At 32.8% G+C, this 23,312-nt stretch overlaps 10 protein-coding genes across 10 annotated transcripts; 7 read left to right on the top strand and 3 right to left on the bottom strand.

Annotated features, from left to right (window-relative positions):
* Nucleotides 1-318: 318 nt before the first annotated feature.
* Nucleotides 319-2,127, top strand: MRS6 (GTPase-activating protein MRS6; the record flags this gene model as incomplete). The annotated part of the gene is made up of 1 exon (XM_003668232.1): nt 319-2,127. One exon carries the CDS (start codon nt 319-321, stop codon nt 2,125-2,127), a length of 1,809 nt encoding a protein of 602 aa, XP_003668280.1.
* Nucleotides 2,128-2,936: 809 nt separating this feature from the next.
* On the top strand, nt 2,937-3,368 carry RPS12 (40S ribosomal protein eS12; the record flags this gene model as incomplete). The annotated part of the gene is made up of 1 exon (XM_003668231.1): nt 2,937-3,368. One exon carries the CDS (start codon nt 2,937-2,939, stop codon nt 3,366-3,368), a length of 432 nt encoding a protein of 143 aa, XP_003668279.1.
* A 272-nt stretch (nt 3,369-3,640) lies between these two features.
* On the bottom strand, nt 3,641-4,936 carry RAD17 (Rad17p; the record flags this gene model as incomplete). The annotated part of the gene is made up of 1 exon (XM_003668230.1): nt 3,641-4,936. One exon carries the CDS (start codon nt 4,934-4,936, stop codon nt 3,641-3,643), a length of 1,296 nt encoding a protein of 431 aa, XP_003668278.1.
* Nucleotides 4,937-5,576: 640 nt separating this feature from the next.
* Nucleotides 5,577-6,155, top strand: PEX22 (ubiquitin-protein transferase activating protein PEX22; the record flags this gene model as incomplete). Its single annotated transcript, XM_003668229.1, has 1 exon — nt 5,577-6,155. The coding sequence occupies one exon, from the start codon at nt 5,577-5,579 to the stop codon at nt 6,153-6,155; it is 579 nt and encodes a 192-aa protein (XP_003668277.1).
* A 153-nt stretch (nt 6,156-6,308) lies between these two features.
* On the bottom strand, nt 6,309-6,941 carry SCP1 (Scp1p; the record flags this gene model as incomplete). Its single annotated transcript, XM_003668228.1, has 1 exon — nt 6,309-6,941. The coding sequence occupies one exon, from the start codon at nt 6,939-6,941 to the stop codon at nt 6,309-6,311; it is 633 nt and encodes a 210-aa protein (XP_003668276.1).
* Nucleotides 6,942-7,949: 1,008 nt separating this feature from the next.
* Nucleotides 7,950-11,129, top strand: PIP2 (oleate-activated transcription factor PIP2; the record flags this gene model as incomplete). The annotated part of the gene is made up of 1 exon (XM_003668227.1): nt 7,950-11,129. The coding sequence occupies one exon, from the start codon at nt 7,950-7,952 to the stop codon at nt 11,127-11,129; it is 3,180 nt and encodes a 1,059-aa protein (XP_003668275.1).
* Nucleotides 11,130-11,274: 145 nt separating this feature from the next.
* Nucleotides 11,275-12,024, bottom strand: AIM2 (the record flags this gene model as incomplete). Its single annotated transcript, XM_003668226.1, has 1 exon — nt 11,275-12,024. The coding sequence occupies one exon, from the start codon at nt 12,022-12,024 to the stop codon at nt 11,275-11,277; it is 750 nt and encodes a 249-aa protein (XP_003668274.1).
* Nucleotides 12,025-16,103: 4,079 nt separating this feature from the next.
* Nucleotides 16,104-16,982, top strand: PRE10 (proteasome core particle subunit alpha 7; the record flags this gene model as incomplete). Its single annotated transcript, XM_003668225.1, has 1 exon — nt 16,104-16,982. One exon carries the CDS (start codon nt 16,104-16,106, stop codon nt 16,980-16,982), a length of 879 nt encoding a protein of 292 aa, XP_003668273.1.
* A 1,217-nt stretch (nt 16,983-18,199) lies between these two features.
* Nucleotides 18,200-20,404, top strand: PRT1 (translation initiation factor eIF3 core subunit b; the record flags this gene model as incomplete). Its single annotated transcript, XM_003668224.1, has 1 exon — nt 18,200-20,404. One exon carries the CDS (start codon nt 18,200-18,202, stop codon nt 20,402-20,404), a length of 2,205 nt encoding a protein of 734 aa, XP_003668272.1.
* Nucleotides 20,405-21,310: 906 nt separating this feature from the next.
* Nucleotides 21,311-23,050, top strand: PDE2 (3',5'-cyclic-nucleotide phosphodiesterase PDE2; the record flags this gene model as incomplete). Its single annotated transcript, XM_003668223.1, has 1 exon — nt 21,311-23,050. The coding sequence occupies one exon, from the start codon at nt 21,311-21,313 to the stop codon at nt 23,048-23,050; it is 1,740 nt and encodes a 579-aa protein (XP_003668271.1).
* Between the last annotated feature and the right edge of the window lie 262 nt (nt 23,051-23,312).

Below are 23,312 nucleotides of genomic sequence, written 5' to 3'. Positions count from 1 at the left end.
CAGATATATGCAAAGAATAACAAAACAATATTAAATTGAACATTATCGACAAACGGATTAACAATACAACAATTTGGAAAGTTAATAAAGTGGATTTTTTTATTTTTACAAACATACCGTCTCTAGACAAAATATTTCCCTATAAACCAAAAAAAAATTTACAGAACAGTCCCCTATAATTTGAGCCAAAACGTTTTACAAAACCAGAAACAGATAACACAAGGAAAAAATAAACACATTGTTATTATACTTTACCCTTTTTATTGAATTATATTTAACGGTTCTTAAAAATAATCCATTGAATAACAAAAACAAGCAATGTTGAGTCCTGAACGTCGTCCTTCTATGGCAGAACGTAGACCTTCTTTCTTCAATTCTACAGGCCCAAATGCGAATCCGTTAATTGTTCCTCATTTGGCAGGTATTGAAGATCCTCTTCCAGAAACAACTCCAGAAAAAGTGGACGTATTGATTGTTGGTAGTGGTATGGTTGAGAGTGTTCTTGCAGCGGCCTTATCGTGGCAAGGATCTACTGTTTTGCATATTGATAAAAATGACTACTATGGTGACACATCGGCGACATTAACTGTCGATCAAATTAAAAGATGGGTTGATCAAATAAATAATGGTTCTATCCCGTTTTATGAGAATGCTAAATTGTATGTTTCCACCTTGATTGGTAGTGGGAAGTATGCATCTAAAGATTTTGGTATAGATCTTTCACCAAAAATTCTATTTACTAAATCGGATTTATTATCTATTTTAGTCAAGTCAAGAGTACATCAATATTTGGAATTCCAATCACTATCTAATTTCCATACTTATGAAAATGATTCCTTTGAAAAACTGACAAATACTAAACAAGAAATTTTTGCAGATCAGAAATTACCATTGATGACGAAACGTAATTTAATGAAATTTATTAAATTTGTCCTTAATTGGGATAAAGAACCAGAAATATGGAAACCATATGCTAATAGATCGATGGCAGAATTTCTAGTTGAGAAATTCAGATTAGAAAAACCGCAAGTTTTCGAATTGCTTTTCTCGATTGGGTTATGTTATAATATTGATACAAAAGTCCCAGAAGCTTTACAAAGGATACGTCGTTACTTAAGTAGTTTCGATGTGTACGGTCCATTCCCAGTTCTTTATTCAAAATATGGTGGAGCTGGTGAATTGTCTCAAGGGTTCTGTCGTTCTGCTGCTGTTGGAGGAGCAACATATAAATTGAATGAAAAACTGGTATCATATAATCCCACAACAAATGTGGCATTATTTTCCGATGGATCCAAAGTTAATGTTGTCGAGAAAGTTATTATGTCTCCTACTCAAATATCGGAAGATTCAAAAAATGTTCCTAAACAACCTTATCAAATTCATAGGTTGACATGTATAGTCGAAAAAGATTGTAGCACATGGTTTAGTGAAGGTGAATCAGCTGCCATTGTTGTATTTCCCCCTGGGTCTTTAAAATCGGGCAATAAGCAAGTAGTACAAGCATTTATACTTGGTTCAGGGAGCGAATGTTGTCCATCTGGAACCTGTATTTGGTACTTGTCAACTACGGAGCAAGGTGTCCGTGCTGAATTGGATTTGGATGCGGCCTTAGAAGCCATGGAGTTGAGTATAATTAGAGAAACATCTACCGATATAGGAGATGATGAGGACATTGTTCAATTTGGTTCTAATGGCCAAACGTTAATAAATTCGGTTAAATTAGGTAAATCTTTCAAAGAGTATGTTCCAAGAGAAAAACTTCAATTTTTATTCAAACTGTATTATACACAGCGCACATCAACTCCACCATTTGAAGTTGTAGATCCAACTTTATTTAACGTTAACAAAGATACAGAGAAATTTGATCCTGAAGCTAGTGATAATGGTGTTCTTTATACGAGTATGCCATCAGCAGAAATTTCATATGATGAAGTTGTTACTGCTGCTAAAGTCTTATATGAAAAAATTGTAGGAAGTGATGATGATTTCTTTGATATAGATTTTGAAGATGAAGATGACTTGCCGGGAAGTAGTCAAGACTACGAGAATGCCATTGAAGATGATGATGAAGATATGGGTATTGACAAAAGTGAGTCAGCTGAGTTTGTGGGTGAAATGGAAATATAGTGTAAGGCCCCCATTCGATAGTATTGATTATGTATCGATGGAAAATAGATTTAAAGCTGGAATGGTCAGGTACTAAAGGTTCTTTAATCCATCTAATCATTATATATGTAAGTTTGCACGATAGATTATTACACCATTTTTTCTATATCTACACTAATGAATATGTATATAACTAATTTTAATGATAATACATGAACTAAGTAATATATTTTCAAGTAAGGTTTATCGTACACAAGTCATGAGCATGACTAAAAGGACAACATAACCTAATGTCATTCTTTCTTAAGTTTAGCATAATGGAAGCTCGGACCAGCTAGAAAGTATATTTTTAAAAAAACACCATTAGTTATAGGAATTCCACAATCAAAGATGTAGGAATGTCTTATCAGGAAAAGTTGTTGATGAACTTTCGAAGGAATGCGATTGACTGAAATGAGCAAAACGAGTTCTGTTTTAATCAATATTATAAACTATTGGACTGTGCACCCAGACATTTTAAGTATCATACATCAGTAACCTTTTCTAAAGTTTTTGTTACTTGTCTTTATTTTTCTTATGATTGCGTCCCTTTCGCGTGTCCTTTAATTCACCCGAGACTCAATGTAAGGTCTTGGAGAATTGAAACTTTCCGTAGATTCAAGTAGCCATAGATAAAACAAACCATGAAACGAGATGAGATTGAATATTGTAGTAGTTAGATATGATTTACTTTTAGTTCTTATTTTTATTGTAGATTCATCTCTTCACGGAGCAGTCTTTATTTCTCACTGTCGAAGAAGTCAAACGAGCTAAAGTATTAATAATCAAAAATGTCTGACGTTGAAGAAGTTGTCCAAGAAGTCCAAGAAGAAGTTGTTGAACAAACCGCTGAAGTTACTATTGAAGATGCCTTAAAGGTTGTCTTGAGAACTGCTTTAGTCCACGATGGTTTAGCTAGAGGTTTGAGAGAATCCACCAAGGCTTTGACCAGAGGTGAAGCTCAATTAGTTGTCTTAGTTAGCTCTGTTACTGAAGATAACATTATCAAGTTAGTTGAAGGTTTAGCTAACGACCCAGAAAACAAGGTTCCATTAATCAAAGTTGCTGACGCCAAGCAATTAGGTGAATGGGCTGGTTTAGGTAAGATTGACCGTGAAGGTAACGCTAGAAAAGTCGTTGGTGCTTCTGTTGTTGTCGTCAAGAACTGGGGTGCTGAAACTGATGAACGTAGTATGATCTTGGAACACTTCTCCCAACAATAAATGAATTAACTTCATTTCTTTAGTTGTTTGTGTCTCATATTATTATACTTAGCATTTTTTAGTGTGTATATATAAATATATATATATATTTCATTAAATAATTCAAGAAAGAAATAACCTCATTCTTATTTATTTATGTTTTTCATTATATAGGACGATTGTTTTATATTCAGAAGCTGTTTTAAGCTATTAATTGAGATCTTGAAATCACATCTTTCTATAAAGTTATACAAGCAAAGCTTTTATTTCTTTTGTTCATTAATGGTTATCTTTCAGAAGAATAAAGGTAGATTGTTTGTTGGATCAATATCATATTGTTTACCATTAAGTTCATCATCATCATCTGACTCCTCTGCATTTGGGTTTGAATCAGGCACTTTGATCGCTCTTGAATTATCTAAAGCTAGCAAATTAATGCTACTATCAAGCTTTTCCCTCGTGGATGTTTCTTGGATTTTAATGGATTTGGGGGGGTTTATTATATATTCGCCCATTTCATTTGTTTCCATTAATAATTCGATATCTCGTTGTGCATTTACATCAATTGTCTCCTTTTCTAACATTGTGACATCTATTACAATTCCTGGATAGTTTTTAGGTAAACTCATATTTCTATTAGTTGCCCTTGAAGTGTTATTATCTACTTTATTGACATCAGTTATGACAATATCTTCAGTTTGACTTAAAATATTAACACTCAGCAGACCATGTATATCCATTCGGAGAAGTACCTTGCTAGCAATTTTAGTACTGATTCTTATTTTATCCAGGGAGTTGAAATCGAAAAATCCTATAGCGGGTACATCATGACATATAGTTGTAGAATCGTTCTCATAGATTTGTAATTTCTCTAATATTGATCTTGAATTTGGTAATCTTACCTTCGAATAACCTAAATCAGATTTTGAGATGAATGCAAAGGTATCGTTCCCATTTTCACTGGTCTTTGCGTAGATGTAACACTCTTTACAGTTAACTTCTTTTAAATCCTTTAATGCTTTGTATAGTACATCTCCTTTAATGATACATTCAAAAATGATATGCTCTTTATCTAAGATTAACCCAAAATTGTCCATATCTTTGACAATAAATGTTGAATATTCTACCTTTTCAGATATGAATGAATCTTCAAAAATCAAGACAAAGGGGTAACCATCTCCATTATATGATAATGTACATTCTATTATATCATCTATATTTCGATTTGCCACGTTAATACTATCTAGTATGTGGTTGATTTTCACACAAATCTCCATATGATCGTCTTCACCACCATCGGGACGATGTTCCTCCGAATCATTATTTCCAATTGCTGAAGAGGTTGTAGAACCATTTAAATAAGTATAAGAGAGGAACAATTCTTTGGAAAGGTATAATTGTATTCTAATGACATGGTTACTCTCTCTAATAAATGATAAGCCATCTTTATCGACATATATTAAAACGTCATCTTTATTCGCACCTGTCTTTACGAATGGGACTAAACAATTCAACGCAGTAGTTAGATGATCTAAATGGACCGTAGACGCTGAGAACTTGGTTGTATTTTCTATATTCTTGAGTAACATTTATTTTGAATCATTAGATTAGGTATATACCACGTACACATTGTGGCCAAATATCCTTCTTCTACACAGGGATAACTGCATGAATAATCCCATGTTGTCTAACAAAATAAAAAAAAAAAATAAAAAAAAACTGTCTTGAACTAGTTTTCGCGTTATGTTATTCCTTCCTCATCACCCAAATTTGAGCAACGCCATTCACTAAGGAACATTAAGGGCCCCGCCATTCATCCCATTGCCGGTGTGGCGGTTCCACCGTTACACGCCGCTACATACACACATACTTACAGACATACCTTACTTGCCATTATTCTAACCATCTATTGTTCTCTTTCTCAATATTATTATTGTCGTCGTCGCTTTCAGTCTTTAATGTTTATTCCAATGTACCGTTCATTCATTGGTCGTTCGTCGTATGTGACCCCAGTTTCAGCAGTAAATTATTTACTCCTATAATTCTTGCTCTTCCAGACGGCTTCCTTATAGCAAGAAAGTGAAGCATATACCTACATAGTATATGATATAAATTTAAGGGGGGTTCCAATCAAGAGGACTATAAATATAATAAAATAAAACAGGACATAACATACCGATAATAAACACAATAAAAAACTTGATTATTTTTGATAATAGAATATTTAAGATGGGTAATAATAATAAAAGAAATATGACTATTGGTAGTAATAATAATAAGATGGTACGCACTTTAATAACGGGGTCAGTGTTGGCAATCACAACTGGGTTACTTTGTTGGGCTTGGTATAAGAATTCTGTGGCTTCCACACAAAACAAGGATCAAGATGATAACAAACAGAACAATAAGAAGAATAAGGAAAGTGGAAAGGAGAAGAATACTGTGATAGATACGGATAATAAGAAACCTTCTAAATGTATAATTGTTACAGAACAGATTAATAATATTACGAATGTTAATTGGGAAAAATTATTAAAGAAGGATGTTGTCTTATTATTGTCACCTGATATAAGCAAAATTCATGAATTGAATGAAGATAATGTGGAGAAGGCTAATCTAAGTAAAGTGATTCATTGTGAAACAGGTCTTGGTATGTGGGCATGCGTTAAAAGTTTAAGAAAGGACCAACTTATTTGCATGCCTTCTGATTTAGAAGATGGTATTCCTGATGATATTAAACATTTTGTTAAGCAAATCATAGCAGTAGATTCGGAAGAAAGTTTCAAGAAAGCTAGTCTTGACGTTTAAAAATGTTGCGGTTGAACAGGAAGGGGAAAAAAACGCATTTATATATCTAATATTATTTTTTAAACTTTGCATACTGTAGTTATATATACATATTTATATATATACGTTAAAATCCGTTTCAGTTTCTACCACTTACTTCCTTTTCTAATTATATCACAATATATTTCTTCTTTGACCAAATACGACACCTTCCGTTTTTTGTGAAGCTCCATTCATATAACCATATTCATGAGTACTCCAACCGGTTTGACCCTCTTTCAAATGATCAGGTTTTTTCTTGATTGGAGGTCTTGGTTTCTTAACGGTTAATTGAGGGCCTAAAACGGGGAATTTATCAGGTTGTTTCCTATTAGCGTACCTTGTAATTGATTTCAAAGTTTGATAAACACTAGCTGGATCCTTTTTCTCAAAAAGATCAACTGTTTGAAATAATTCATCTTCAGGAACACCATATTGTCTAGCAAATGATAGAAATTGTGATATTTGTTCCATTTGAACAAATGGCATCTTGGAAATTCTCCATTTAATATGACAATCATCATGATCATTTGAATCTGCTTTATATAACACATTTGCTACTCTACAAAGAACTGTTCCATCTTTTAGCTTGTCTAATAGATCAGACTCGCCATCCTCGTTGTTGCTACTGGGAAGTGGTTCTTTAAGTATTATTTCATATATCCAGTTCTCAATCTCCTTAATGGATTCTTTTGAGAATTTGCTTCTTCGTAGTTCCGTTAAATCGGAATCTAGCGAAGTTACATCTGCCTTCTTATCGTAGCTCATGTCAGCTTTTACGAGTATTACCACCCTTATTGCTTTCAACTCTAGTCTATTTTATTTTGCTGTTAGACTCAGCCTTGCTTCTTTTACTCTTTATTCCTTATCAAGAGTGCTAATTTCCATGCCATGTCTTTTTATTTCCGCGGATGTAACAAGAAAGAAATATATAGTAGATAGACAACATCCAATTAGTGTACTCAATAGAAACACGATAGTTAGAATGTTGATTATGATGATATAATACTATAATACACTTCTAGGTGTTCTACAAGAAGCAAGCGTTGTTGTGAAGAATTATTGTCGTATATATGTGATGGCTAGTCATCTTATAGTTCAACTAGGTACATGCATATGGCCTCTATCTGGAGAATATTAATAGACAGGCAGGATCCTTTAGCACTGCATTATACTTTTAAATTTGGATGCGAATTGACATTTGAATCTAAAAGTTTCAACTAAACTAGACGCAGAGGGAAGACATTATTTTAGTGAATTGTATATATCTACGTAGAACCATATCAGATGCCATATTGGTTGGATTTTCCCCTCCAAGATAAATGGAATGGGATCAGTCACGGTATTTTCCATAACCATATGTACAGTACAGTACGGTACAAATGTTATGCATCAACACTTTCTCCCCCCGTTATGTATACGTAAAACCAAAGGAACAAAACAAACAAAGAAACAAAAACAACAAGAAGGCAAATGCACCGCAGATCTACAAATCTTGGCAAGAAAGAATATGGCATTTCCTTTACAAAGAACATGCCGTAGCCCAGAGGAAGTTGAAAAACTTCCTCCCTGATGTCGATAGATCTCCTTCTTGCTTCATTTATTCATGTATTAATTTATTAATTGATTATTGATTTGTTTATATTGTTGCTCTTGACAAACTCTTGCTATTACCTTGTCTTTTTGAAAGTGCATTTACCAATTAAAAATTCCATGGGATTTGGAACTACTACCACAGTACCACTACTACTATAGGTACTATAACAACGGCTACAAATGAACCTGAACTTTCTAAATCATAGCGATACAGATCTTGAACAAACAACTACCAATATTTTGGATAGCAATGATGGTACTCCCAAGAAGAACAGGGATAGTAAGGAGGAGGAATTAGCTCAAAGGAAAAAGAAAAGATATAGACTTTCATTCGTTTGTCAAGAATGTAGGAAATCGAAAACTAAATGTGATAAAGAAAAACCATCTTGTTCTCGATGTTTGAAAATAGGTATAACTTGTATTTATGACGTTGCTAAACAAGAACCACCCAAAAGGCCAAATAAATCTGCTACTTTGAAAAGATTACAAAAGGAATTGGAATATTGGCAAAATAAGACAAGTTCCTTATTAAAGGAAAAGGAACAGCGTAAACGAATGCGTTACGATAATTNNNAATCGATAAATAATATATCAAATAATAAAAAGAACTGTAAACAAGCAAATATCACTGACAATATTAAAACTAATAATGACAATGACAATGACAATGACAAGGAAAAAACAGATGTCTTACGAGTGAATCTTTTGAAAACAAATCCAAGATTAATCATGACTACAATTATGAAAAGAGAAGTTAATCCCTTATCTGAAAATTATCGAATAGTACAAGATGTCTTTATATCCACATTAGTATCTGCCATATTTATTACTGCACCAAAGAATTCAATCTTAGCTACTGTCGGAATGGATATCAATAATATTAAAGAACATCCACATTTAAGTCATCCAACTTTTAAATTAAAGGAAAGTCTATTGAGACAATGTGTTACCCCTGCACAAAGAGAAAGAGTTAATCAATACACAAAGAGAATGATAGATGTTAATGGATTTGATTCAGGACCAAGATTAGAAACATTTATGGGTTATGAAGATCTTCGATCACCAAGTCCTCGAATTGCAGGAACCTCCCTGGAAGATACTGCACCCTTCCCAGGTGAATATTCTGAACTTCTAACAGATTTAATTCAAGATTTCGAATCTAAATTGCCACCATATGATGTCATAATGGGTTATAAAGCTCACTTTATGGAAAATATGTATTCTTATTTACCCTTTGTCGATCCAGAAATTTTGGAAGAAACCTTGCTGAGCATTTTATTCATTGATGAGAATGATAAATATAAAATTAAACTGAGACTAGGTACCAACGGGTTAAGAAACAAAATTGAAAATTTAGTGATATTAGTATTAATATTGAAAATATCATACGTTTCATTAACTTTCATTGAAGACAATCCAAACATTGATAGTCCTCATGTGACAAGGGGAATGTTAGCTAATTTCCCCATTTCAAATGACATTATTACATTAGCCCAAAAATCTCTGGTCGCAGAAGATTGGTTAGTCACTGTAAATGAAAATATCATATCCTGTTTATTGTTTATTTGGGCATACCAAGTATTTTCTCCAGATTCTGGAGACTTTTTTTTGGATTGTCCATCAGATTATTTGGCTAATCTCATAGTAATATTGAGTATATCAATTGGATTACAACGTGACCCATCAGCTTTTGAACCATTGAATAATTCTGACATGTCAGATCCTAGATTGTTGAATTTAAGACGGATATTATGGATTTCTGTATCACTTATATTATGTTATGAAATAACTTTTAGAGGGCATCCCTTAATTTCACCTTTAAATTTAATGGAATCATTTATTGATTTGACAGATCCTAATTCTTTGGAACCTTATATGGAAAGAGTTGAAGCTGATTCCAAAAAGGAAAAGATACCCGTACTATCATCAAGTACAAAAATTGATAAATTACAAATCCAAAGGTTTGCATTCAAAAGAGCTCAACTTTCGATGTTATTATTCAAATTAAACGAGATCATATTAACCTACCACGGCTCATTTTCGTTGCAAGAAGTTGAAGAATTAAGAAACAGAATTAAAGGTGAAGTAATGAATGACTTTGCAATTGTTGATATTACACAATATCCTAAAGATGATAATATAGAAAATAGGAAACAAATGTCCAAATTCGCCACAACAAATTCGACATCATTTTTAGCTAGAAGTCTTTCCTTATTGATATTATTAAGAAGTGCCATGGCAATTTACCTTCATTTTGATTCATTATATGTATATGATAAGACAGTACAAGTGAAAACTCAATTATTATCATTTTTCCAAATAGTCACAGTAGATGCGTTAACTATGACCATTCAATTTCAAAATTATTTTGAAGATAAATATGAGGATCAATTATCTCCCTTGTTGAAATATAACGTATCCAAAGTGATCCAAATGGGATTACCTTCCACTTTGATAACCCTTATTGCTATGATTGGTAGATTAGATTTAGCAGTATATATGATGAAGGATAAATTTGATACTATCGATAAAAATAATGCAATTGAGTATACAAATTATTTGGAAAAATTTAAAATTATTAAATCATTGAAAGTTACATTGGAAAATGTATTTATTAAATTCTATTCATCTGCGTCATCACATTTTAGATTCACTTATTTTTCAGTTTTCAAAATGCTTTCATTTCTTGATATTGTATTTAAATTGTTAAAAAGAGGTGATTTAGTTAAGCTTTTATTTTCAGTGAAGATAACAGATCAAACAGAACCAAAGATAGTGAATTTTTTAAAGATGACATTTAATGTAGAATTAAAAGAAGATGTTCCTATAGTACAAAATATGATGAATAGAAATCATTTGATATCTGCCAGTGTCGATGAATTAAACACACTTGCATCCACTATCACAGGAGTATTGGTTGGTTCCACGTTGGATCCAATGAAAGGTGTGTATAACTCTAGAAATACGTCAATTTCTTCTCATTCCAAAGTTCCTAGTGTAGTGGACACGCTGGTAGACGACACCTTTGAAGATAATAATAAAGTTGACTTTAATGGTAAAATAATACCTAATGAAAATGTTTTAAAAAGTACGAATAATTATGAGGACTTGCTAGCCATGCACAGATATAAACAAAATGATTCGGACGGTAGTGATAGTTTCGCGAACAATGGCGGATTGACACCACTTATGGAAAATCAACATCATAATGGCAATTCAACCACACCCATTCCATATGCAGAGAAGAATATGAAAGCATTAAATGGTTTAATGAATGATTTAGATACAAAAATCCATATTCCTGGTATATTACAAAGTCTTGGTATTTCTGATTTCGATGGGTTTTTGAACAATTCGTAAACCAACTCGTGATACTGTACGTCATATATGTTTGTTTATTGTTTGATATTTTTGGCATTATATATACATATATATATATATATCGATATCTATTTACGAAAGAGTATACGTGGTCGTTTCATGAGGGCTTATATATTTTTGTCGTCTATTTATTGACCTTAGAGAAATGCTTGAACCAAAAAATTTGGTCGTGAAGAGCTTTATCCATTGCATATTTAATAACAGGATCAGAAGCATCACCTCTTGAAGCAAACCCATGTGAGACACCGCTGAATAAATCGATTTGGTATCTAGCTCCAATTTCCTTTAATGTATCTTCCGTTTGATGTCTTAATTCAGCAGGGAATATCGGGTCAGTTTCAGCAGCGGCAATCAATAAAGGTTTATTTTTCCCAATGAGTTTAAGTTCATCAATGGAGACACCGGATGGATGTGCAATAGCACATATATCAGCCAGCCCATCAACTTCACTTATTTGTTGCACAGCAAATTTAGCACCAAAACAATAACCAACGATACCAACGAATTTAGGGTTGAATTCTTTGCGCAAGTTGGATAAGAAATTATCAACAATCTTTCTGGTGGTGATTGGGTCATGTTTAGCTAACCAACCATTGAAATCTACTGATCCATCCATTGAACTGACGATATCACCGAATAAAATATCAGGGATATACACTTTAAACCCAGCAAGAGCTAATTGATCGGCAATCAACAGAACATTTGTAAAATGATTCCCATAGACATCAGTCATGATTACAATTACTTTATCTGAGGGAGATGTAGTACCAGTGATATAAGTTTCTACATTGTACATCATTTCGTGAACACCGGATGTTTCACCTTCATGACGGTAACCTGAAAAGCAACATTTTCCTGGAGGGTTAGATGCCATTTCTATAATATCTGGTAGTATATTTATTATTCTTCAGTACGATATGGATAATTTTCAAGTGATATTTCTAAAAGACAATTAGAAAAAAAGGGACCTTATCAGTTCATCACACGATGTCTAGCTTATATAATCACCCCCCCCCCCCCAAAAAAAAGGTCGAGGAAAGTTTCGAGGTTTTTGAATTGTGAAACGCCGGAGAAAAGTGCCAAGGAAAACGCGTTTATCACGGATATTAGGTGGATATTAGGGAAATTTCCTTAGCCAAAAATTATGTGGTCCGTGGAAGTTTCAGGAGTTTTATGCAAGAAAAAAAGGGCCAATTAGTATTTGTTAAGGAAAGACAAGATAGAGACTTAAGGATAATCACCCAAACAAAAAAGAACCAGTCAAAGGTGTAACATTATAGTCTGTCGTTTTATTGCTGATCGTAAGATCCAAACTTGAAATCCCTCAACTTTATCTCTAATTCTGAGCCTTCTATTGTTACTGTATTTGACTTCGTGATCTTTCACCTTCAACTTAATTTTGTACTTTCCGTACGCGGATGTGTAGAACGGTCGGTTCTCAATAAAGTTGAAGGATCATTAAAGGTTTTATATTAAGGTATGTTGGCATCAGCAGCAGGGCAGGTACACATGACTAACCACACCTGAGCACTGGCATTGTACATTGGTTTAAATTACTCAGAGAGAAATGTACATGTATAATGGTAGAAACTTTAATTGTGTTCTGTAACGTTATGAATTCTATACGTATATATCTTCTGGTTTGTGTTTACTAAAGTGTATAGATTTGGTATTATTAATAAAACTTGTATAGGTTCGTAGGTCATAATGCATTCCCCATACTAATTCAATAAAAAGCTTAAATTGATGAACGTGGAGCTAGAAGGAGCAAGCAATATAGTTGTAACTGTTTTGCGGGCACAAATCCTGGCCGAGATTGTTGTAAGTCACTTTCATTTACTAGTCGAGCAATACTGAAGGTAATGGTTTTCCCTTCTTAGAATACCAATATTTTTTCAATTTTCCTTAGTATTACTTTAAGTAATGATTGATGAGATTTTGGGATCTTATCTTGTGGAGCAATATCAGATTTATATGTTTCAATCATTTATTAATAATATACAATGTTTTCTTCGTGGTTTTTTTTATATTATATAATTAAAAGTGTATTTAAACTAATACCTAACATTCTTGCATTTCATGTCCTTTATATAATTTCTCATTTGGACAGAAATATTATCTTCACATAAGAACCGGAGATATTCAGACGTAGTCGGATAAGCCTATTCTAATCATAAATTTTTCTAGAATATTCTACAACTTTTCTATTATTTTCTAGAATCATATCTCGTAATGTTCCATAGAGTTCCAGAACTTATGTTCTATCTTGGATCTACTCTATGACTAATCTTGCTCTTAATATTCTTATCCTATGCATCTATAGAATATTCGGTTCCAGCAATGATCATATCCTGTAACGAAATTTCTTTCTTTTTTTGTTTACTTTTGATATGTAAACACATTATCTTTTGTTTATGTTTAAATTAATCGCCTAAATAAATTTAACAAAAAAAAGTAAACACTTTTACCAAAGATATGACAGGAAAACAAGTATCCTTTTTGGGAGAATATACACACATAGATCGAGATTGTGATCGACTAACCTTCTTAGAGTTGTTAACAATGTCAGATAGTGTAAACGATTGTTAATGTGATATTTCTACACACCCTACTTAACTAGAATAAACTAGTTCTAATATATAATTTACACTAGAACTACATTACTTCCAGAAAAGTTCTTTACAGAATTACTTCTTCTTTTTATACATTTGGTGCACGACCTAACATCGTGTCTGTGCATTTTCCATTTGACAACTATCCAAAAATGAATGCAAAAGGTTTTAGAACATCATAACATTATAAGAGGATTATCTTTTGGTTTTTCGAAGGATAGTGCAAAGACCATTTACAAAGAAATCGTCAACTTAAGATTTGCTGGTAAATCTGATCCGATATTATTTGCGATAAAAACGAGAAATCTTCTCCAAAAAGGGAGCCTAATAAGGCATCAATATCCTTGAACAAATAGTCTATCAGAATATTGTAGAGAAATTACCTCAGCAATATATGTTGGCGCAGGTTATTAATATATTGTAAACCATTGAATGGAGCAGACATAATTAAGATAGACTATTAGTTAAGGTTGTAATAGATTTAGTACAATAAGTTAAAGTTGTTATTGCTTACTTCTTTTCTATATCATTATATAAAAAATATATAAATGTATCACAATATTTGAAGTGCACATTAAAGTAGTCTCTCATTCTTATTTTTCTTGTTTGACGAGTTTCACTAAAATTCTACTTTCTTTGTGTAGTCACATAATAGTAAATATCCATATCGGATAAAGTATCTTACTACTAGTTAGTATATACATACTAAGTCTTTATTATTTCGTCTTTCAACAATATAAACTTGTTCACGATTACTTCCTATTCAATACCAGCACTCTTAACCGTTGGATATGTACAATAGTATAAAAAACTTCTATAATCAGGTGAATGGCCAGTGTAGAACATCAAAATCACCATTTTATCCCACAGGTAACAGAAGTTCATCAAGTTCCACTTATATGAAGCCCAACGCTAAACCAAAGAATAAAAGAAAGGGCGTTCATGCTATAGTTACCGATCAACCTCCATTAACAACTAGTTTAACTACTAACGATGATGTTAACGATCCACCCGAGCCTTTGGAAACTCTTAGGCATTTCTACATTGGATCCCGCAACACACATTGGCATTGGATTCTGCTGCTGATACTACCGTACTCCGAGACCAAAAGTTATTGCTATATTCTCACATAGATCCTGCCGACCAAATTATTTTCGGCTGATAATACACCATTACCAGTTTATGCTTCTGGTGCAAGCAACTTAAACCTGAATGGAAAACCTTTTAAATTACCCGCTGTTTATAGCCCTGACTTATCCAAAAATCTACTTTCCACCAATCAATTAGAGACACAAGGCATTTTCATTGACCCATCAACAAACAATTAATAAGCAAAGACGGTGAATTCGTTTGCTCCATGATAAAAAATGGTTCTAACTGGTGGCCACCTATTCGTCATTTATCCAATAAATATATGATCAATCAAGTTCACGATAAATACCAATTGGATTTTTTACATCGTTTATTTAGTCATATCATGAATATCCATTATATTCGTGAATCCATTACCAAAGGTATTATTCGGGAAGCGACCCAAAAGATGTTGACTGGAGTCATAATTCCACATTCCAATGTGAAACATGTTCAAAAAGTAAAAGCACCAAACAAAAACACTAAGTTGGTTCACGGTTGAAATATCAAAGAGAATATGGTTCCTTTGAATATATCCATACCGATATTTTCGGTCCTATGAACGATAGCCCAGTAAATTGTCCTGCATATTTTATTAGTTTCGTTGATGGAAATACTAAATTCCGTTGGGGCATTTCCCACAGTATCGGAAACCGCGGATCAAATCCCGAGAATTTTTAAAACAATTGAGCATTACATGAAAACATAGTTCCATACTAAAGTCCTATCTTTTCATTATGGACGATGGGCTCTGGATATATCAATATAGCCATTCGTGAAATTTTCCGATTGCAAGGTATCCATTCCAATTTATACGTCAGTCGATTGGTTCTAGAACCAGCGGTCCTGTAGAATGAACAAATTCCTGAATGATTGCCGTCCTCTTTTAGGTTCTTCTCATTTACCTCAATTCCTTTCTTGCTGTAGAACTTGCCACTTTTCCTTTGACACCATATGTTTTCTGGTTTGTTTGTTTACAAAGTATATTAATTACTTTAGTAGCGTGAGCCGGGTAACAGATATTTGATCTATCTTTCGGTGGCAAAATAAAATAGTAACAAAATAGTTCATGTATGCTAATTGACCATCAAGATACAAGATGTACCTATCGAGAATATTTTCAATTGACTGTCTATATTAAAGAAAAAGAACTCAGTACAATACAACAAAAAAGTGAAGAACAATCGTTATTTAGACTGAGAAACAAATTATGACTTCAATTGGTACTGGTTACGATTTATCAAATAGTGTCTTTTCACCGGATGGTAGAAATTTCCAAGTAGAATACGCTGGGAAGGCAGTAGAGAACGGAGCCACATCAATTGGTATCAAATGTAAAGATGGTGTGGTATTTGCTGTAGAAAAAATAATTACATCGAAACTGCTAGTTCCAAAGAAAAATGTCAAGATTCAAGGGGTGGACCGTCATATAGGTTGTGTATATTCTGGGTTGATCCCAGATGGGAGACATTTAGTTAATAGAGGTCGTGAAGAAGCTGCAAGCTTCAAAAAAATGTACGATTTACCAATTCCAATTTCTGCATTTGCTGAACGTTTAGGTCAATACGTTCAAGCTCATACTTTATATAATAGTGTTAGACCCTTCGGTGTAACAAGTATCTTTGGTGGTATCGATGAAAAGGGACCTCATTTATATATGCTGGAACCAAGTGGTACATGCTGGGGTTATAATGGGGCTGCCACAGGGAAAGGTAGACAAACTGCAAAGGCAGAATTAGAAAAATTAGCAGATCAACATCCAGATGGATTAACAACAAGGGATGCAGTTAAATACGCTGCTAAAATTATTTACATGGCTCATGAAGATAATAAGGAGAAGGATTTTGAATTAGAAATAAGTTGGTGTTCAAACACTGATACTGACGGATTACATAGATTTGTTCAAGGCGATTTATTTGATGAAGCTGTCGAATTTGCCAAGAAGGAACTTTTAGGGGGAAATGATAGTGATAGTGATAGTGATAATGCTATGTCCAGTGACGATGACGATGCTGCTCCAGCATCAGCATCAGCATCAGCATCTGCAGCTACCACGGCCGACCAAGATGGTGATATTGAACTACACTAGGTTTTGAAGTAAGATATCAGTATAATTATAATTGAAAAACTCTCACGTTATTAATCACGCCTTGTAGTTATTGCATTTCAATTAGTCTACCTGATATCTCAGTCAGATATAACGTTCACATTTTAATAAAAATTATTCGTACTATATACTTTATGCGTCGTTTACTATGCGATATTTAAAAAATAACTACAAAAAGCGTCAAGTAACGCAATGATATTTGAAATATCTATTGGCCCAACTAAACTTGCTTTGAATCTTTATGAATCTCTTAACAAAACTTGGGTTCAAATTTAAATCTCCGTCTTTGAATAAAATCTCTATTGTGACCTCAAATATATAACAACATTCATCTAGCTAAACCAGAATTCATATAGATCAACCATGTTCAAAAATTGTTCTGTTATATTCTGCCCAATCCAATAGCTTCAAACGGGTAGAGCCTATATTGGCTGTAACATAAAATTTTAGTCTATTACTATACCATAGAGAGTCCACTAGACACAGAATCTTCCAAAAATATTAACCAGCACGTTTGGTGAAGAGAAATTCTTCGGTACGTCAAGATTTTGGAGTTTCAATGAACATACTCTCTAGTATCCTAAGAAATATTTCTTACTAGCTCCTAGAACTTTCTTACTATCAAAAATGTGGGAATATCTTGGTGTAAAAATTAAAACGCGAGGTTGGCATATAATAATAACGTTAACGTTACTTTGCTACCCAGAATAGAAGGCGTCATTCTAATGCTCATCCTATTACTACAGAGACAGCATGCAACGAAACCGTTTGTGCAACCGAAAGAGAAAGCCACTGGCTTCTTTTTTATTTGTTAGATAAGTAAATACTCCAACGAGATGTTTGATTAGAAGTTGGACCACATAATTGGTCTCATTAATAATTTTTAATATTAACAGTTTCAAGTATTTATATTGAATCCTAATTCTCATTCTAACTCTATTTATTTACTGTCGCGCGACCTTCGCTTTCTCGCTCTCTGCTGGCGAAGGAAACTATTCCTTACGTACAATCAGGAAATGAAAAATTTTCGCTTTTCTGACAACACAAGACAGATTTCTAGTTTGGCATCTAAGACAACTTTACTACTATGCCTTGTGGCTATGAATTTTAACTTTTTTATTCGTTATTCAACTTTTAAGCAGAACTCACTTTCGAAAGAACGATAGAGCAATTCTAATAATAACAATAATAATAAAAAAATGTCTGAATCCGACGTTATTATACCTGAAATTAAATTGGAAGATATACCAGTTGATGACATTGATTTTTCCGATTTGGAAAAGGAATACTCCTTTGATGATGATTTCAATTTCGATCAATACGTTGTAGTTAATGGTGCACCAGTTATCCCAGAATCTAAAGTTCCAGTCTTACAAAAGGCTCTTACTGGGTTATTCTCCAAAGCTGGTAAAGTTGTTAACATGGAATTCCCAATTGATTCAGAAACTAAGAAAACTAAAGGTTTTTTATTTGTAGAATGTGGATCTGTCGATGATGCCAAGAAGATTTTGAAAAGTTTCAATGGTAAAAGATTGGATTTAAAACATCGTTTATTCATTTATACTATGAAAGATGTTGAAAAATATAATAGTGATAAATTCGAAACTGAATTTAAAGAACCTCATATCCCAGAATTCGTTTCTTCTACTTCATTGAAATCTTGGTTATTAGATGAAGAAGTTAGAGATCAATTTGTCATCCAAAGAGATAATATTACTACCGTTGCTTGGAACTCCATGTTCCATGGTTTCGAAGAAGTGGAAACTAGAAATAATTGGTCTACTAATTATGTTAGATTCTCACCAAAGGGTACTTACTTGTTTTCTTACCATGTTCAAGGTGTTACCGCTTGGGGTGGTCCTCATTTTGATAGATTAAGAAGATTTTATCATCCAAATGTTAGAACTTCATCTGTTTCTCCGAATGAAAAATATTTAGTTACATTCTCAAGTACTCCAATTGAAATTAATGAAAATGATGTTGAAAATGTCGAAAATGAATCTCCATTTACCAAGAAGAATGAAGGTCATCAATTATGTATTTGGGAAATTTCTTCTGGGTTATTATTAGCTACTTTCCCCGTTATTAAGAATCCTAATTTAGAATGGCCATTAGTTAGATGGTCATACAACGATAAGTATTGTGCCCGTCTAGTTAATGATACACTAGTTGTTCATGATTGTGATAAGAAACTTGCTCCAATTGATAGTAAAGCATTGAAAGTTTCCGGTATTAGAGATTTCTCATTTGCTCCAACTGGTGTTGAATTACAACCGTTTAGAAAAGGTGATGAACCATCCGTTTTATTATCTTACTGGACTCCAGAAACGAATAACATGTCATGTAAGGCTACTGTAGTGGAAGTCCCACGTGGTAGAGTATTGAAAACTGTTAATTTGGTTCAAGTTTCCAATGTTACATTACATTGGCAAGATGAATCTAAATTCCTATGTTTCAATGTGGAAAGACATACTAAATCTGGTAAGACTCAATTTAGTAACTTAGAAATTTGTAGATTGACTGAAAAGGATATTCCAGTGGAAATTGAATTAAAGGATTGTGTTATTGGATTTGAATGGGAACCAAAGGGTAATAGATTTGTTACCATCTCTGTTAAAGATACTGGTGATGATAACATTGCTATTCCAAACAATATTATTGGATTCTATGCTCCAGAACAAAACGTCTCTAAGAAGAATGCTGATACTATTAAGAGATGGAAGTTAGTTAAGGATATTCCTAACAAGTTTAGTAATACTATTTCTTGGTCACCAGCTGGTAGATTTGTTGTTGTTGCTACATTAGTCAAACCAAATGTTCGTAAATCAAGTCTAGAATTTTTTGATTTAGATTACCCAGGTGAAAAGAATATAAATGATGCTGATGACGTTAATGCTTCTTTGAAAGATGTTGCCACTCCAACAAATACTTCAGTTACTGATTTAACTTGGGATCCATCTGGTAGATTTATTACTGCATGGTCAAGTTCATTGAAACATAAGATTGATAATGGATTTAAGATGTATAATATTGCAGGTAACCTAATTAAGGATGATCTATTACCAAATTTCAAGAATTTTGCATGGAGACCAAGACCAGAATCCTTGTTAAGTAATGCTGAGAAGAAGAAGGTTAGAAAGAATTTGAAAGAATGGTCTGCTCAGTTTGAAGAACAAGATGCCATGGAAGCTGATACTGCTGTTAGAGATTTAATTTTGAAACAACGTCAAATGTTGAAAGATTGGACTGTTTACAGAGCAGAAACTTCATCCAGATTACAAAAACAATTTGGTTATAAGGCATTTGACATTGATTTAGGTGAAGAATCCGGTGATGATTACGTTGCTGTTGAAGAAATCAAAGAAGAAATTGTTGAAGAAGTTAAAGAAAAAGTTACTGAATAGGTAAAAGATAGATATGTATTGTATATAAAACTTAGAGTCCGCACACCCATCGGCTCTTCTGTGTCAACGTTTTACGTGTTCAAACTTTGTGTGTATAAATCGTATTCTAGTAGAATTTTCTTTTTAGGTTTTGAACAAAAATAAGTTAAACTCGGACGGATGATTTAGTTACTTACACCTTTTTTTCCTGAGAAAGGATGATCTGAATGAGAAGTTTAATTTCGCTTTATATCACTCAACTCTGTCTGCACTTAGGTACATCATATGGCATTCGTTGTTTTGCCATACGTACGGCCATGGAATATTCCTTACGTACATACTTGAAGTATGGAAGTGGAAGGTGAAGCGTTCGAAGTTCGAGGATCTGTCTTCGAGGAATTCAGTTACCCCTTTAGGTGGCCTGTTCTCGATGGGGAAATCTTCCATTTCCTGCATAGAACGTACGAGACATCCGAAAAAGTCAACATGCATGTGTGCGGTGTACGGGTGTCCGTCGAAGACGATGTTCGAAAATTTTCAGATTTCAATAAAAAAGAAAATATAATATCAGTTGTCTAATGAAATATGGGGGACGCAAAAGCGGCCGTTAGATTACAGTATGACGATAAGTCTGTATACATATATGCAGGTAAGGTACTAGTGTAGATAATTACTTAAAGAGTGAAAAAAATATATATATTTTAAAACGTTTCATAATTGAAGAATTCATCAAAAAAATAGGTTTATCAACATTACTTCTAATTTATTATATTACATATTTTGAAATACTTTTGTGGTTCCCTTACAACAAAATAAGGAATACTGTCATACAACGATAAGATTAAACCGAGATAAGGTTAAAGAGTGATATAATAAAAAAAGGAAAGAAATATTATTCTAGAATCAAAAAACACTGCCTGTAACACTATGTCGACTTTATTTATACTCGGTGCTGCTGAAGTATCCGAGAAACAATATTTCTTATTAGAAAAAGAGTCATCTTCTTTATTCCAGAATAGAGATTGTTTTGACAGAATTTTGAATGTTTCCTCATTCAATGAATTATTCCTTCAATTATACAATGATAGAACAATAACATTACCAAATCTTTATAACTATGAAAGAGGTGTATCCTTAATTCTTTACGATCCTGATTACTGTGACCTTTTGAAGGGGGATAAGGAGAAAAATCGAAATCAAGTACCAGTACGACAAGTTAATGATTTCTTGAACAAATTCTTCCCAGTATTGAACATTATCGCTCTAGATTATAGAGATGAAAAAATGTTAGATAATTTCTTCAAGAATTTAAGACAAGAAATTATCATATCTCAAGATAGAATTCTAAGACTAAACCATTGGATGTATCATCAAAATGAGGAAGATATCATGATAGACAATTCAACAAATGATGAAAAATCATTCCCAGGTTGTGACACAAATATCTACTCCATGTTGAAACATTTATCCAACTCAGAAAAATTATTAGCTTCCACTATTTCAAATGATAATGAAGAAAATTTATTCGCAAATTCAATTAACGATAATATCACTTTTATAAATATGCTATTAGACCCAAACATTACTAAAAATGGGAATTTTGACGAAATCCGTTATTTAGATTTACTTTCTACATGGAATTTTAATGCATTAGAATTGACTACAAAGGAATTAATCATATGTGGATTTGTCTTAATACGGAAACTGATTAAAGATACAAATGCTACGGAATTACAATTAAGTGACAATCATCTTTTATTCTTATTGTTTACAATAGAATCATCTTATCATCAAGTTAATAAATTCCATAATTTCAGACATGCCATTGATGTCATGCAATCCACCTGGCAACTATGTGTTAATTTAAAATTAACAAATAAAGTCCACATCTTATTATTGACAATGGCCGCCATTGGCCATGACATTGGTCACCCTGGTACTAATAACCAATTGTTCAAAAAATTTAATTGTCTATTAGGAATTAAATTTAATAACGTTTCTGTATTAGAAAGATTCCACAAACAAGTTTTCCAAAATTTAATTTGGAATCAATGGTCCAACCTAATGAAAGCATCAGTGAATAATATGAATTTAATTAATGAAGCAATCTTAGCTACAGATATGGCTTTCCATTCCACTTATGTAGCCAAATTAGATGAAATAATATGTCATAGGAAAAATATTCTTGAAAACCCCGGAAAACAGGACTCCTTGAAAGATGTAGAATTTGGTTCTTTAATTTCATTCATTATTAAAGCTGCTGATATTTCTAACGTTACAAGGAGTTTAATAGTCTCAGCAAAATGGGCATTTTTAATTACTCTAGAATTTAAAGATTCATGTTCTTTGGAGAAATATCACGAAGATTATGAAATATCAACTCAAACTTTATGTGATGACGCTGTTAAAGACAAATTAGAAATTAAATATAGTGATGTAAATTACGTGGAAAAAATATTTAATATTTTAAATTCCAAATGCATAACGACAGATGACTTAACAAAGAAATATCCAGCAATCCCTGGTGGTCAAATATTCTTCATTAATACGTTCGCTGAAGAATTTTTTACTAAATTAGCAAAAGTTTTCCCAGAGTTACAATTTTTAAGTGATAATGTTCAATCGAATAAGAAATTCTGGTTAAATAAGTTGAACTCAGAGAATTAAAAGAAATTATTAAAAGCCATCTAAAACAAAACAAAAACAAAAAAATGCTTTTTCCTTTCCCCTCCCCAGCATATAATATTAACAACCAGTGCATTAATCTCTATATATAATATATCTATACAGTATATCTACATTATCCAAAAGAAATAAACATATCATTTTTATCTAACAATTGTATGACGGTTTTGGAATAATAGTTGACTAAACTGCAATCCTCCATAGAATAAAAACTCGGAGTGATATGGTTATCGATTTTAATGAA

Source organism: Naumovozyma dairenensis, chromosome 1 (genome assembly GCF_000227115.2).
Source record: "Naumovozyma dairenensis CBS 421 chromosome 1, complete genome".
Classification (NCBI taxonomy): Eukaryota; Fungi; Ascomycota; class Saccharomycetes; order Saccharomycetales; family Saccharomycetaceae; genus Naumovozyma; species Naumovozyma dairenensis.
Note: the sequence above shows the minus strand (reverse complement) of the source record. Positions and strands in the feature narration are given on the sequence as shown.